The sequence below is a fragment of the Gopherus evgoodei genome, chromosome 3, assembly GCF_007399415.2.
Source record: "Gopherus evgoodei ecotype Sinaloan lineage chromosome 3, rGopEvg1_v1.p, whole genome shotgun sequence".
NCBI lineage: Eukaryota > Metazoa > Chordata > Testudines > Testudinidae > Gopherus > Gopherus evgoodei.
The window spans coordinates 71,242,611-71,257,536 of NC_044324.1; the positions used below are offsets into that span (position 1 = coordinate 71,242,611).

At 44.9% G+C, this 14,926-nt stretch overlaps 1 protein-coding gene across 4 annotated transcripts in view; it reads right to left on the reverse strand.

The window, feature by feature from the left end:
* PHIP (pleckstrin homology domain interacting protein) overlaps positions 1 to 14,926 on the reverse strand; it is a 337,941-nt gene that overhangs the window by 31,763 nt on the left and 291,252 nt on the right. For all 4 annotated transcript variants that reach the window (XM_030555793.1, XM_030555789.1, XM_030555794.1 and 1 more), the window contains 2 exons: positions 14,433 to 14,553; positions 716 to 841 (listed from right to left, as the gene is read on the reverse strand). In XM_030555793.1, the coding sequence (XP_030411653.1) occupies positions 716 to 841; positions 14,433 to 14,553 (247 nt within the window). The remainder of the gene's footprint in view (positions 1 to 715; positions 842 to 14,432; positions 14,554 to 14,926) is intronic.

A 14,926-nucleotide genomic window follows, 5' to 3' on the forward strand; every position in this document is an offset into this window, starting at 1 on the left:
TTTACATAAAAAATTCTCAAAATATTTTATTTAGAATTTTAATCAAAAATGAAAAGTTTTGCAAGCCACACACATTTTTCAATACATTTACCATTTTCCAACTAGCTCTAGTTACACCAAATGGGAAGGTTTTAGAACGAAATTCTTATAGGTACTGTATTATTAGCTCCACGTTTTAATATTGTATTAAAGAGATTATTTTCATATCTATGCCCTCTATAAACCACTAAATCTATCACTTGTCAGAAATTTTAAGTAGGAAGTGAAAAAGCAGACTATATATCACAATTAATTTAATATTGAAATTTCCCTTTCAAGCGTAATTGGTATATTTCTGCTTTTAGAAAGTTTCAAATATTTCTTGATACTCCACATAAATACTTCCTGAAGGAAAAAAAAAATAAAACCTTAGGATGTTAATGTCCAGATTCAATTTCTAATTTGTCATTATTCAATTCCTTGTTTCTGAAATGTTTTGTTTTATAAACTCCATTATATTAAACTGAATCCTATTTTGCAATAATTGACATAATGTTCTTTACATAGCCCTGGAGTTTCCCCTCTCCCTTTCTAAAGATAAATGCTTTGCACTTCCGACCTTCAGTAAAGTAGATGGCAGGCTCACATTAACAACACAACACAAATTATCTACTAGTCACTTTTTATCTATTGTTAGAAAATAGAACAAAAATATTAGATCTGTTCATCAACTCACTTTATGAAGTGTAGCAGAAGATCTGTAACGAATTTGGCAGATTTAACAATAGGGCTTCCTGGTTCATTGAATGTGCGTGTATTATGTTCTATGTACCGAACTTCCCACATAAGTGAAGAAAGCCGCCTTTGTGGGGAAGGAAAAAAACAAACATAGAAAAGACATTGAACAGTTACATATTATATTATCTGGATTAATTTTTTTTTAAAAAAGTCTTCCATATCTCCTTTCAAGCAGTTTAAAAAGGAATAACAGCCAAAAATTACAGTTCTTGGTTAGAGCAAGAAATCATATACTCTTATATAGCTCTCGACGTGGACAACAGCAGGCAGTTTTCTCTTGCTTCCAGCTCCTATACGTGTGTCTGATGTACATGGGGAGGGTATGTGGCTGGTGAGTGAACGGTGGCGGGGGAGAGAGTTTTGAGACTCTCACCGCTAGTCAATCAGAAGATGGCTCATAGGAGTGTACTCCCATGGTTCCCAGGCAGTTCAGCTGGCTATCTATAGCTCTTCTCTGTGCTCAGGCCTGGTCCTTGCCCTCCTAAAGCAGATGGTTAAGGGGACAAAAAATTTCCCCTCATAGCTAGAGTCCTAAAACAACAGCTAGAATTCTCTCCCTTACCCCTCAGAGTAGCTCTAATGAATACTGCCCACCAACTGCAGAGCAGCAGTCCCTGCCTGCAATCACAACACAAGTAAATGCATTTTAAAAAATTATGAAACTAGACAGAGTGAACTGGAAGACCAATTAATATATTCTACTGAGTGCATATGCACACTAAGACGACTATGTAAATGTGCTTTGTGTGAACGAGGTACTCAGTTCTACAATGTGCTAAAAATAAAGTGAAGGAAGGTAGGGTAATATGGTAGGCTTATTACCCTTACACAGTGGTAATATGGTAGGCTTAAGTTTAATAGTCTCTTGTTTCCAAAGGCTAATGACAAGTCCTAAGTAAAATATCATGACAAATTACCAGGATTTCACAAGGGGAGATGAAGTTAACATGTTTACGTAACTACTGTAAAGGAAAATAAAACTGAAATTTTACCAAGAAGCAAAATACAAAGAAAATTGAGGTTAATTACCTGTAACTGGAAGTATTCCTTGACCTGACTGCAGCATACAATATGGTTTGGCACATGGGCCTTTTGGCAAAATTGTCTAGAACTATGCTAAGTTGGTTAGTAGGTGCAATGGCTCTGTTTTTGAGAAATTACCATTTCTGTGTGCATACTGGTGACAGAACAAGTGCTTGGAGACACAAGAAGAACAGCCTCCTGCAAGGATCAATATTATCTCCAACCGTATTCAACTTATACTGGAATGACCTACTATATACCAAGTCTCGCAAGTTTGTTTATGCAGATGACATATGCCTTGGCACTCAGTCACATTCCTTTGACATACTTGAGAGGGTTCTGAACACAGCTATGGCAGCTATGGTTGATTATGATCAGCAGTGGCACCTGACACCAAGCAGACTATGTCAAGTGTCTTCCACTTACATCATGCAGAAACGGGCAGAGAGCAGAACATAGTTCTCAGTGGTCGGCAAATAAAGCATGATTCACATACCGTCTATCTAAGTGTCACTTTGGATAAAACTCTTACAAATCAAGACCACCAAAGACAGTGACTAAGGTCAAAACGTGGGGCACCAACGCCCAAACATTATGCACTTCAGCTTTGGCACTCTGTTAGTTAGCACTGGAGTACTGTGCTCCAGTATGGGCTTGCTGGTCTCACACAAGCATGATCGACGTATAACTTAATTCCACCATGAGGCCATGACTACACTTGCAGATGTACAGCGCTGTGCATTAAACCTGCCTTCATACAGCTGAGTAGGGAAAGCACTGCAGTCTATCCACGCTGCCAGTGCACTGTCGTGGCCACATTTGCGGCACTTGCAGCTGCATTGAGAGCAGTGCATTATGGTAAGCTATCCCACAGGGCACCTCTTCCCATTCTGGCGCCGTGAGTTGTGGGAAAGGGGCATGGGTGCAGGGCATTCTGGGTCCTATCTCAACATCTTGTGATGCATCACTTTGCATCCCAGCAATCCCTGTGTTTCCATCCACATTTGGCACAGTCTTTCAAAGCCATCTTTCAAAGGTCTCTGTGCAGCGCGATCTGTGTTCTGTTTTGGTCTGCGGGAAATGGAGCCCAAACTGCTGAGGAGTATGCTGACGAGTCTTGCCAGCAGGTCACGTTTGGCAGTGGAGCTATTCCTTAGGATCCAAAGTGAGAGTGAGGAGTCGAACGATGATATTGAGTCGCGTAATGCGTACAACACAAAATTGCTTGTGGCATTCATGGACATGGCTCAGCACCGTGGAATGCTGCTTTTGGGCTTGGGAAACAAGCACTGAGAGGTGGGATCACATCATCATGCAAGTTTGGGATGACGAGCAGTGGCTGCAGAACTTTCGAATGAGAAAAGCCACTTTCATGGGACTGCGCAAGGAGCTCACCCCCACCCTGCGGCGCAAGGACATGAGATTGAGAGCTGCCCTGCCAGTGGAGAAGCAGGTGGCTATCGCAATCTGGAAGCTGGCAACTTCAGACAACCACCGATCAGTCGCGAATCAGTTTGGAGTGGGAAAGTCAACCGTTGAAATCGTGTTGATGCAAGTTTGCGAGGCCATTAATCACATCTTGCTCAGAAGAACCGTGACTCTGGGGAACGTGCAGGACACAGGGAAACCCATTTGTGCAAAGCCATCCACAAACTGTGGATGGGCGATAGATGGGATGCATATTCCTATTCTAGCACCACCCCACCTAGCATCCAAGTACGTTAATCGGAAGGGGAATTTCTCTATGGTTCTCCAGGAGCTTGTGGATCACCATTGGCATTTCATTGACATTAACACAGGTTGGCCCGGAAAGGTGCATGACGCACACATTTTTCGAAACACTACCCTGTTCAGAAAGCTGCAGGTCGGGACTTTTTTCCCAGAGCGGAAGATCACAGAAAGGGGAAGTCAAAATGCCCACTGTGATCCTTGGAGACCCCACTTATTCGTTAATGCCATGGATCACAAAACCCTACACAGGGAGCCTTGACAGCAGCAAGGAGCGGCTCAACAACAGGCTGAGCCAGTGCAGAATGACTGTGGAGTGAGCTTTTGGCCATTTAAAGGGCTGCTGGTGCTCTCTGTATGGGAAGATGGACCTGGCCAATGACAGAATCCCCGCAGTTATATCAGCGTGCTGGACCTTCCATAACATTTGGGAAGGATGAAAGATTCACTCAGGCATGGAACTCGGAGGTTCAACACCTGGAGGCTAAGAGCAGGGCTATTAGAGGGGCCCAGCGCGCGGCTGCAAGGATTAGGGATGCCTTGAGGGAGCAATTTGAGACTGAAAGCCACCAGTAATGTTTGGTGCCCTCCATGGGAGTGAAGTGCAGTGGTTCCAATGTTAGTAGGAATCTGTGTTTGCTACGCTGACTTGCAGTGCCTGTTTCTTTCCTGGACTAAGGTATCTTTTACTATATGCAATAATAAAGAATGTTTTCAAAGCCAAAAATCCATTTATTTATTGAAAAGAAACAGAACTGCTTGGGAGACAGAAAGGGCAAGGGGGTGGGGTGGGGAATGGTACAATCACAGATTTGTGTATATTCTGTCTGGAGTGCTGTGCAATGAGTGCTGCACTTCAAGATGGCTCTATTGCATTGTGATGGGAGTTGAGTGCAGAGGATAAGGGTCATAGTTTTCAGGGCTGGGTGGTGAAGATACAGGTGTTGGAGGCAGCTGGTGGCTGTAAGAACCCAGATGTTGGGGAAAGTGGGTTGGAGGTGACATGGGGGCACAAGGAAAAGTTTTGGGACAAAGGCTGCCCGGGGAGGGGCGGGTGGCTTGCATGGCTCTGTGTGCCTGGACAGAATCCACTTGGCGCTCCATAATGCTTATCATCTGATCTATGCTTTGCCACCGGTGTTCTGTGCTTTGCCGCTGGTGCGCTGCGTTTTCCTGGCGGATCCTGCTTTTGCTCTCCTTCCACTCCTGCACTTTTTGATTCTCTTTAAGAAATTGCTGCATCACTTCTTGCAGAATGTCTTCTTTGCTTTTTTGCAGTCTCTTCCCGAGTCTTTGCAGTTTCTCAGCCCTTGATAACATGGACAGCTGAGACCTCAAGGATGCATCTGTAAAGGCAAAATGCAACTTAACAGAGGCAGCATTGTTTATACCAGACAGAGTAATGATTCCCCCGCACTTAAGGAGGGTGCACACAGTCTACACAATAGCATAATTTTCTCATCCCAAAGAGAGCGCACATAACCCACGGGAGCCCCAAAATGGTGAGTAAAGGGGACTGATTGTTTCACGGCTGTACTGTCCTCTGGGTTTCTGTGCCTTGGGGAGAGCCAACAGCTGCATGGGGTACCTACACTGAACACTGTCCCAACATTTTCCACGGGAGTTCATCCTGGAGGTGCTGCTGAGGGTGACCTGGGAAGCAAGGGAGGGTCTTCTACTGCAATGCAGTTTCCGCCCTGGCCCATATGCAGCTTGCTTGTGTGCAGCAATGGTCCCCCTGCCCCTCACGGCACAGTAGTGTGGACACATAAGCCTGACTGGGACAAGGACCACGGTGGCTCTCCCAAGAAACCTGCGCAAGCGCATTGCCCACATTCTGGATGAGACTTCTGAAGAGATTACTGAGGCTGATTACCACGATGCGATAGACCACATCAATGCGCTATTCCATATCTAGGCATGCATGCAGCTCTAACCCTCCTCTCCCAAAGAGCCTGCACTGAAAAAATTCCTTCCTGAAAAAAAAAATCCAGCTTACCGGGAACCTGCTCTTCTGTTTGTCCTCCACCAAGTACCGGCCACTGTGACTGGCTACCTTCCTCCTGGCTCAAGAAGAGCTCCTGGCTGCATGCCTTCAGGGATTCCCGAGTGTCTCCACCTGCCCCAGCACCCTCACTCTCGCTTTCCTCCTCCTCCTCCCGCTCTGAAGTGTCCATGGTGGTGCTCGGAGTGGAGGTGGAGTCACCCTTAAGTATCGCATCCAGCTCTTTGTAGAATCGGCAGGTTGCAGGGGGAGCACCCAAGTAGCCGTTTGCCTGGCGGGCTTTGCGGTAGGCACTCCGCAACTCCTTCACTTTAATCCTGCACTGCAGTGTGTCCCGATCACAGCCCCTTTCCATCATGCCCCTTGATATCTGCCCAAAGGTACTGTAATTCCTATGGCTGGAGTGCAGTTGGGACTGGATAGCTTCCTCCCCCTAAACACTGATGAAGTCCAGCAACTCACCATTGCTCCATACTGGGGATTGCCTGGCGCGTGGAGACATGGTCACCTGGAAAGATTTGCTGATAGCACTCCTGGCTGAGCAAACAGGAAGGGGATTTTTAAAATTCCTGGGGAATATAAAGAGCGGGTCTGATGGTTGGTCACCAGAGGCCAGGGCAGTAGAGTTCGAACTGATGACCAGAGTGGCTAGAACAGGCATTGTGGGATATTGCCAAATACTTCTGGAGGCCAATCAGACTGCATTGGGCAGTCACACTGGTGCCACAGCGCAGCAGCGGCGGCGCAATAAACTTTATTCCTCTCGGGGAGGTGGAGTACCAGCAGCGCTGTCGCCGCGGAGAGACAGTGCCCAATGTGCCTTGCCAGTGTGGACGGGGAGTGAGGTACAGTGCTGTGGGCGGCTTTATTGCGCTGTAACTCGCAAGTGTAGCCAAGACCTCAGTATCATTTCAGGCATACTTAAATCTACTCTTCTACCAGGGTTACCAGTACTCTGCAATATTGCTCTGCGCAGTGTTTGCAGAGAGGAAAGTGTAGCAAAGCTCGTGAGAAAACTGTGTGATATGCTACATCTACTGTTTAATTAAAGACTCGTTTAATCCACCACATGGTCATCTGCCTTCATGTCACTCACTGTGGATAAGTTTACCAGGTGAGGTATTTATATCCGAGGATGCATGGCAAGCTTCATGGTATTCAGAGAAAGTGACAAATTATCTGGCCTCGGACCCCACACAATGTTGACCTGCGTTTGATTTACCACAAAGGGAATGGAGTCTTCTGAACTGGTTTCGTATCAGACATGGAATTTGTGCTGCAGCGGAATTTCAGTGGCATTTTAGAGATAGTCCACTATGTCAGTGTGGGGAGCCATAAATCATGACACACATTATTGAGGACTATAAAATGACTCAACTTCCTGGAGGTCTTCATGCCCTGAACACTGTTGATAAGAATGCTGTGGCTCAGTTTGACCAGATTGTATATGCCAATAACACTGGAAGATTATCGAGATGTGTGGTCCCTATCTGTATCCCTCAAGTGGGTACTCAGGCACTGGAGTCCTGAATTTCTTGTAAGCAGTGTCCACTGGCTTGCACGTATGTTGTAGCTCTCCTCATGCTCCCAGCTGAAGGCAAAAAGGGAGGTGTGAGTCTCTGGCTCTCCAGTTTTCCATTCTTATCACAGAGTAACAAATTCACAGCAGAGGGGACAGAAGGCAGATAGTGGAATACAGGCAGATAAGTAACCTATATGTCTTTGAGTGATGTTTCCTATGTGTATGGGAGAGTCACAAACTGTAGTCAAACAGGTAGTGGGAGTGAGGGCTGAGAAGTGGGCCCACCCACTCCACTGGGCTCTGTCCCAGGGCCCTGTGAGGACTATCAAAGGTCTGACAGCTGCAAGTGCCTTAAGTCTGCCTTCCCTAGGCCATTTCCTACCACTGCACGACTGTCCAAAATTCACCATTTGAGGCAAGGAAATGTGCAGAGGGTCAGCTCAGTGCTTGACAGCTCGTTGTGGCTGTGCATGGTGTGATAGTCCCTCTTCCTCAGGGTGGCGGCTGCCTCCTCCTGTTGCTTGGCCCTCAGCCAGGTGAGTTCCAGGTCTCTCCCCTGCTGGAGTAGTCCATAAATAAAACCAGGTGAGTTAACACACACAAACAGAGTCCATACAAGACAAAGACGTATGCCTCCCGATAGGGGTGTATCTGAAGCAGGTTCTCCCTTCTATCAAGGAAAGATCTTTGGGTAGTTGTTGTAGGGTGAGATCCCTCAGCTCTTCTCAGGAGCTGCAAGTTGCAGGTTTGCGCTCTTTCCTTGTTTGCCTCCAAATGAGCTATTCTGCTTCCTTTAAACTCCTCCTCTAGTCTATGCATCTCTTATAGGTGCAGCAGGGTGGAGCTGGCTGAGCCCACACCAGATCCTTAACCCCTTGCTGACCAGTGTGGGGTTTGTATACCCCATCATGCTGCCTTCCCTTATCTAGTATGGGTTATCTCTCGCAGAGATGAATCTGAAGTAGCTTGCTCCTGGTGGAATAAGCCTTTACCCCTTCCAGTGGGGGGATGCCAGCTAGTTGGTAACAAAGCATAATACAACTCAAGATCCATTTCAAAAGTGTCTGTGCTGATATAGGTCGACCTCTTAATTGTTCCGGTATGGAAAAAAATAGTTTAGGTGTTTTTGTGATGTCCCCTGTTCTTTGCAGATAAAAGGCCAAAGCTCTTACGATGTCCAGAAAATGCAGTCTTCTCTCCTCTTCCAAGGAAAGAATACAAGGAAGTGGATGACCTGACTCATATGAAACTCAAAAACTACCTTAGGTATGAATCTTGAGTGGGGATGTAGGAAGACCTTTTCTTTACAGAAGGTAGTATATGGTGGGTCCACCATAGAATCATAGGATTAGAAGGGACTGCAAGGGTCATCAAGTCTAATCCCCTGCCAAGATGCAGGATTTGTTATGTCTAAAACATCCAAGACAGGTGACTTATGGCCATAAGTGCTCCCAGTTCACAGACTCTTCTGGCCAAAGTTATGGCTAGAAAGGCCACATTAATGGACAGATGGATCATAAAGCATGGAGCCAGCGGCTCAAAGGGAGTCTCAGTGAGAGACAACTGAACAAAACTGAGGTCCCACTGCGGTGCGGACTTCATCACTGGTGGAAAGGATCTGAGAATTCCCTTAAAAAAATCTAGTTGTGATGGTGTACGAAAGAACATATGGTTATCCACTAGAGGATGGAAAGCACTGATTGCTAAATGCACCTGCAGGGATGTGAATGCATGATCCAAAGACCTAAGGGTAAAGAGATAACACTAATATATCAAGGATTCCGACAGAGTACAGAGACAAATTGTATTGATGAACCCAAGTGGAGGAAAGCTTCAATTTAGCTGAGGAACAGCTTCTCATAGAATCTTTTCTACTTTGGTTAAAGATGGATTGCCCTCTTGGAACATGAGTGTTCTATCCGTGATGCCCACCCAAATACCAGGCTCTGAGTTGCAGCAGCCCTGGATTGTTACCTTGCCCCTGTGTTGCATTAGAAGGTCTGGCAACATGCCGACATTCATGATTGACTGTACTGAGAGCTTCAAAACATCGGTGAACTGGACCTGTCTCAGCCAGTTGGGTGCAATGAGGTGGAGTAAATATGTTGACGCAGAGCCCTCTGTGCCTATGTAGATCTGCCCTCTATCTCAGCATATCTTAGGGGAAAAATGTGGTATCAAAGGAACCAGAGGGAAAGCATATGCCAGGTGGCCCTTCCACAACATGAGGGCATCTCCCAACAAGTCTTTCCCAGGGATGCTCTGGAGCAATACTGAGGAAGCTTCCTGTTCACATGTGAGGCAAAAAGATGTCAGGTTGGCATTCCCCAATAAGCAAACATGTCACTGAGAATCAAATCATGACTCTGATTTGTGATTTGTGGAAAAACATCTGCTTGGGCAGTCTGCTAGGGAATTTTGCATCCCTGGTAAGTATGGTGTTGATGGAGTTATGTGATGTGATGCACAGAGAGATCTCATTCCCCCTTGCTTATTTATGTAAGATATTCCTTTCATATTGACCGTTATCTGAAAGCGTTTAGATTGGATGAGTGGAAGGAAGGCATTGCAGGCTCAATGGACCACACTGAGTTCTAGTATGTTGATATGCATTCTAAACTCAGGGAGGTCCAGACGACCTGTTCCATATGATCTCCCATGTGCACGACTGAGGTGAGGCTGACCAATCTGTAGTTCTCTGGATTCCCCTTCTTCCCTTTTCTATGTTGCCTCTGAGAAGCCAGTCATCAAGGTGTGGGAAGACTGTAAATCCTTCTCTTCTCATCCCAGCAGCCACAACTTAGAAAACTGTTGTAAACACCATCTGTGCTGTGATCAGACCAACAGGGAAGACTCTGAATTGGTGATGGTCATGATCAAAGAGGAATCCAAGGAAACTCCTGTGAGCTGGATGAATATCTACATGAAAATATGCATCTTTCACATCAAGAGCCATGAACCATTTGCCCTCCTCTAACAAGAGAACTATCGATGCCAAGGAGATCATGCGGAATTTTAGTTTTTGGATAAACTTAACTGACATAGACTGAGAACTGGCCTCCACTATTCTTGGGACTCAGGAAGAAGGGGAATACAATCCTTTCCTGTGGTGTTGAGGTGGAACTTTTTCTATGGCTCCCCTGAGGGGAGTTCACTTCCTGTTGTAAAATCTCATTGTAAGAGTGATATCTGAAGAGGAACTGGGTAAGGGATGTCAGACACTGGATCAGTCACCATGGATAAGATCTAAACCAATCTGCTTGTAGTTTGGGATGTCCAGTTTTTGACAAATTGAGTAAAGGTAGCCTCCAAACATCTGAGTAGGGGACAAGAGAGGCATCAATAAAGAGACACAGGTCTCAACAATCCCATCAAAAGAAACTCTTTACCTGGGGGTTAGAGCATGAAACAGCAGTGGATATTGTAAAGGCTGGATTCCTGGATCTATACACCAGCTGCCTCTTGCATGGTGACTCTTAAGGAGTTAATGATAAAAAGGCTGTAGAGCTGGTCTTGACCTATACACTTGTCTATGATGCTTCCTCTTGGGAACAGGGGTATAAATGCCCAGCAGGTGAAGCATTGTTTGTGAATCTTTGAGGGAGTGGAGAAACTCGCGGAGAAAGCTGTTCTGAGGACGTGAGTTGTGAAGGTGTGTACTGAGCGCTCGGTAGCTGTATGACAAATGTCTTGCCAGTTGCCAGGACACATCTGCTAGTGAGGCCAATATGGTGGCCTGCACTCATGTAGACTCTAGCAGGTGAGAGTACACCAGATTGGTTGTAGCATTCTTGGATGCAACCCAGTACCCATTTGGAGACTGGTTAGGAAGAGAAGGCTTGATCCTTGGACTGTTCGGCAATGGCCATGAAGAGCTTCAGCGATGTATGAAAGAGTTGAGTCCTGTGAAGGTAGAAAGCCATTGAGGGAGTATAGGAACCTGTCAGTGTGGGAAGTTTATGATTTGGGTAGAAAACAGGTAAATGGATGCACTGGTTCAGGTGGAATTCCTACACGATCTTTGAGAAAACCGAGCATGGAGTCAAAGGGACACCCTATCATTGTGGAATGTGGTGAGGGGGATTTGCCATCACAGCTGTCAGCTCACTTACCCACCTGGCAGAAGTTATGGCTACCAGGAATGCCACTTTCATCAAGAGGTGGGAGAGGGGGCATGTTGCCAACAGTTTAAAAAATGGTTTTGTGAGAGCGGAAAGGATGAGAGTAAGGTCCCATATGTGTGGGCTTCAGTACTGGTGGGAAGTATTGAGTAAACCCTTCACGAAGCGGACGGTGATGGGATGCGTAAAGTCCGAGGTGCTGTCAACAGGGGGAAGAAAGGTACTGATTGCTGCTAGGGGCACCCGTACAGAAGTGAGGGCTATGTCAGACATTCTGAGGGTGAGAAGGTAGTTCAGGACAACTGGCATAGATACTGTGTTCAGTGAGCGACGGTGATCCCATAGCATGACGCATCTCTATTTCGCTCGGCAGCATGCCCTGGTGGAGTCTCTCCTGCTCTGAGTAAGGATTCGCAGCACCAGGGTGGAATAAGCCTGGTCTGTTCGATACCCATCCAAATACCAGGTCATGAGGTGAAGAGGGCTCGTATTGGGATGACAGAGTCTCCCCCAATCTTGTGTGACTAGATCTGGGAGTGTGCGAAGGCAGACTAGTGTGCTGGTGGAGAGTCAAAGGAGGTTTATGAACCAGATCCAACAAGGCTACAAGTAGTGCTGCGGCTCTGCGTCTGCAAATCTTGCATAACTCTTGTGGAAGAAAGGGAATGGGAGGGAAGGCATAGCCAAGGTTTCTAGTCTGGGGAGGAAGAGAGCATCACCCTATTGGTCCTTCCCTGTCACCCTCTGGAACAATGGAGGGAAGTTTCTTGATCTTGGAAGTGGCAAAGTGGTCCCATTGAGGAGTGCCCCAGAACTCGAAAAAGTACTGTAGTGTAGCGTCGTGTAGCTCTCACTCTTGATAGATGTAGAGTGTCTAGCTGAGTGTGTCAGCCTGGGAGTTCTAGATACCTGGAAGGTACATGGCTTGAAGCATTCTGTGGTGTTTAATGCACCAGTTCCAGTGGCATATAGACTTGGAGCTGAGGGACAGAGACTTGGCGCCACTTTACTTCTTGACATACACGACTGCTGTGATGTTGTTGGAAAGGAGCTGAATGTGGAGGGATTGGACAAGTGAGAGAAAGGCCTGACATACAAAATGGACAGCCCAGAGCTCTAGCGTGCTTATGTCCATTCTGGCCTCCCTTGGCATCCAGAGACCCTGGGTGTGGTGATCAAGGTGGGCTCCCCAACCTGCAAGGGAGGCATCTGTCATGATAGTGACTTGTGGTATGGGAGAGGAGAAGGGGGTGCCGATTAAGACCTTGGAAGGATCAGTAGACCATGTGAGGGAAGATAGCATGGTCTGGGGAAGGACAACTCTGGTCTTCATATGGTCCATGCTGAGTCTGTAGAAGGAAAGAAGCCACATCAGAAGCCAACACATGTGGAGATGTGTATTAGGTGTCACATAGGTATAGGCAGCCATATGGCCAAGGAGAGAGAGGAAGCAGTGGACTGTGGTGCAAGGTCTGCGATACAGGTCTGTGATGACGGAAGTCAGTGTTGCGAAGCAGTCTGCCGTGAGGAAAGCCCTGGCTGCAAAGGAGTTGAGACACATGCCGATAAAGTGCATTCTCCTTGTAGGTGTCAGCACCAACTTGTCCTTGTTGATGCAGATACCTAGAGACATCAACAGTGGGCGAAGGACAAGGATCACGGAGGTGACTTCCCACTGTGAGAGTCCCACAAGGAGCCATTCATTGAGATAGGGGTATGCCGTGTATCCGAGGTGGTGCATTTGGGCAACTCACCCTAGGTGGAGGGGAGAGGAACAAAATGATCCTCTCAACCACTAATCTAATCTAACAAACAAACTAGACAGAACTAAACTAGCAATTAGGAAAAATTCTTTTAGCTGAGGCACACTTGAGGCAGACACGCTCAGGGTCTGTCTCAGATCGAGGCAGTTGAGAAGGAACTGAGGGTGTTTCTCTTGCGCAGACCTATATAGCCCTTGATGTGGTGCATCAGGAAGTACGGGACCTATGTGCAGGCCAAAAAGACACTGCTATTGAAGGTCTCTGATCAAAAGCACATGGGGTACACATGCACCTGAAGTGGAGCATCTATAGGGACATTACTTGAAGAAGAACCAAATCTTCAGTTTGCATAAAATTTCTTAGGCAGATACTGTCTTATGATTAATATTATTTTTAAAAATTAGATATATATCTGGAACATATTATCTTAGAACAGAAGAGTACATGTGTATTTGGCAATTTTAATACAGAATTTCTAATTCTGAAATAGCATTTCAGTAAGATTTCCAGTAAAAATATCCAGAGAAAGAAAGAGAGAAATGGTCTGGGGGTGGAAGTAAGAGAGAAAAAAAGTAAATATCTAATGTTGTTTAAAAGCCTTTGATGTCCATTTTCTATGATAATGAAAAAAACAGTTTTATATTAGAATGACATCCTAGTAATGTATGAGTATGCAAGGAGCACTACATATTAAAGTTCAGATTCAGCCCAAGTAGCAAAACAACATACCATATGAACAGGGGGAGGGGATAAATTCTCAAAGCAAATATCTTCTGTAATTCAAGAGAAGCAGTCTTCCACAAAGTATTGGAATAGAACAATACTTTATCTCAGATAATTAAATACTAAATATTAAAGACAATTTGCTGAACACAGCCATCATTTACGAAAAGAGATGTAAACTGTGCTAACCAGTTAAAAACAAAATTCAAAAAAATGTCTGTAAAATCAGTGAAATGGTGTCCTAATTCAATAAGACTTTTATAAAGGGACTTAAATTGCCAAGCCAACAATTTCTTTTAAAAGTATGTGTTATGTGCAGACTCTTACTATAAACTGCCAATAAATGTATTAAAATGGCATAAGGTATATGCTGCCTATTTTTTCAATTTATCATTTTAAACAGTAAACTAAATATTTTCAGTCAGTCTGTTTAACTTTAAAAGCATAAATGCAATTACTTTGATTTGAAAATCAATTTATAGACATATGTCCTGATCCTTCAGTTAGATCCACACACATGGAGCCAACTGCAGGACTAGGCACTTGAACAATATGCATATTCTAAAATTCACATCCAAGAAAAATAGCTGGTCAATCCCTACTTTAACATTTTTTATGAAGAAAACCTAGATGAAGGATAGATGCATGGTGAGACAGATGGACACAGTCAATCTATTTCAATCTCTTTGTTAGATATTATCCTATAAAAAGAAAAACAAAAAGATCTGTTTGGCACTACATTATAGAAGTAACAGAGACTTGGATCTAACCTGTAAAATCTGCTTTCCAGTCTTTGTTTAATGGTACTGAGATCTGTGGGATATGCCACAACAGTGCAATACATTGGATAAGCCTGGAGATCCACAGGTGCCACAAATGCAGAAGCAATATCTAAATATAAATGAAAACTCAATGTGAGATCACATAAAACCAGCCCTTTAATAGTCTGTTTCAGATCTTTTTTATTTTCAACACCCCTCCCTACTCAAACACACCTTGAAGCTTAGAACACAAATAGTAAGTGACAGAAAAACAAGAAAAAACAATATTACATACTTTAAAATATTAGTGAAATTTTATATATACACACACACACACGTACTATAGCACATGCCATAAGCATGATTACTGTAGTGATTAATCAAAGCCATCCCTCTGTGCATGAAGGACTGCACTCTGAGAAGCATGCTGTGTGCATTCAAAATATAAAGAGAATTACTTTTTGTTACAGATACAATCTGTAAGTTATATAATTCAAAATATG